General features: G+C 44.1%; 1 protein-coding gene across 1 annotated transcript in view; it reads left to right on the top strand.

Annotated features, from left to right (window-relative positions):
* Positions 1-572, top strand: part of LOC119592508 (teneurin-m-like) — a gene marked incomplete in the record, with an annotated part of 54,907 nt that overhangs the window by 13,632 nt on the left and 40,703 nt on the right. The window contains 1 exon segment of the mRNA XM_037941357.1: positions 237-408. Within this exon segment, the coding sequence (XP_037797285.1) occupies positions 237-408 (172 nt within the window).

Genomic DNA, 572 nt, shown 5'->3' with positions numbered 1-572 from the left:
AGAATTAACTTAATCCCCCTGCTTCTCACATAACCCCACACAATAACGTATAACCTCACACAACCTCCCACGACTTCCCTACAACCCTACACAACATCCCATTATCTCGTAAAACCTCATTTGATCTCACATGATCTCCCACGACCTCCCTACAACCCCACACAACTTTCCCATTTATTTCGTAAAACCTCTTTTGACCTCACCTAACCTCATTCGACCTTTGGACCCGCCCGCAGGAGGTACCTCTGTCAATAGGCCTTATACGCACATGCCTCCCGACGGCTCTTCCTTCAACCCGCTGAACCTCGGAGAGAAGAAGGAGTTCAACCTCGCTCCTTACGGCTACTGGAACATCCATTTGACCCTGAATGACCCCACGGATTTGAGGATTGTTCTGAGCGTCCCAAGGTCAGTGTTTAGTGTCGGTGTTGTTGGCTTCATGTTTTTTTTTTTCATGGTCAATGGATTAGGGTTTTTTTTTTCGTATTGTTATTTTTAGGGGTCTTAGCGTTTGTTTTGAGTTGTTGTATTAGTGTGTTTTGTCATATTTAGAATGTCTTTTATTTTGAGTT

Source organism: Penaeus monodon, chromosome 30 (assembly GCF_015228065.2).
Source record: "Penaeus monodon isolate SGIC_2016 chromosome 30, NSTDA_Pmon_1, whole genome shotgun sequence".
Taxonomy (NCBI): domain Eukaryota; kingdom Metazoa; phylum Arthropoda; class Malacostraca; order Decapoda; family Penaeidae; genus Penaeus; species Penaeus monodon.
This window is presented reverse-complemented; position numbering and strand designations above follow the sequence as displayed.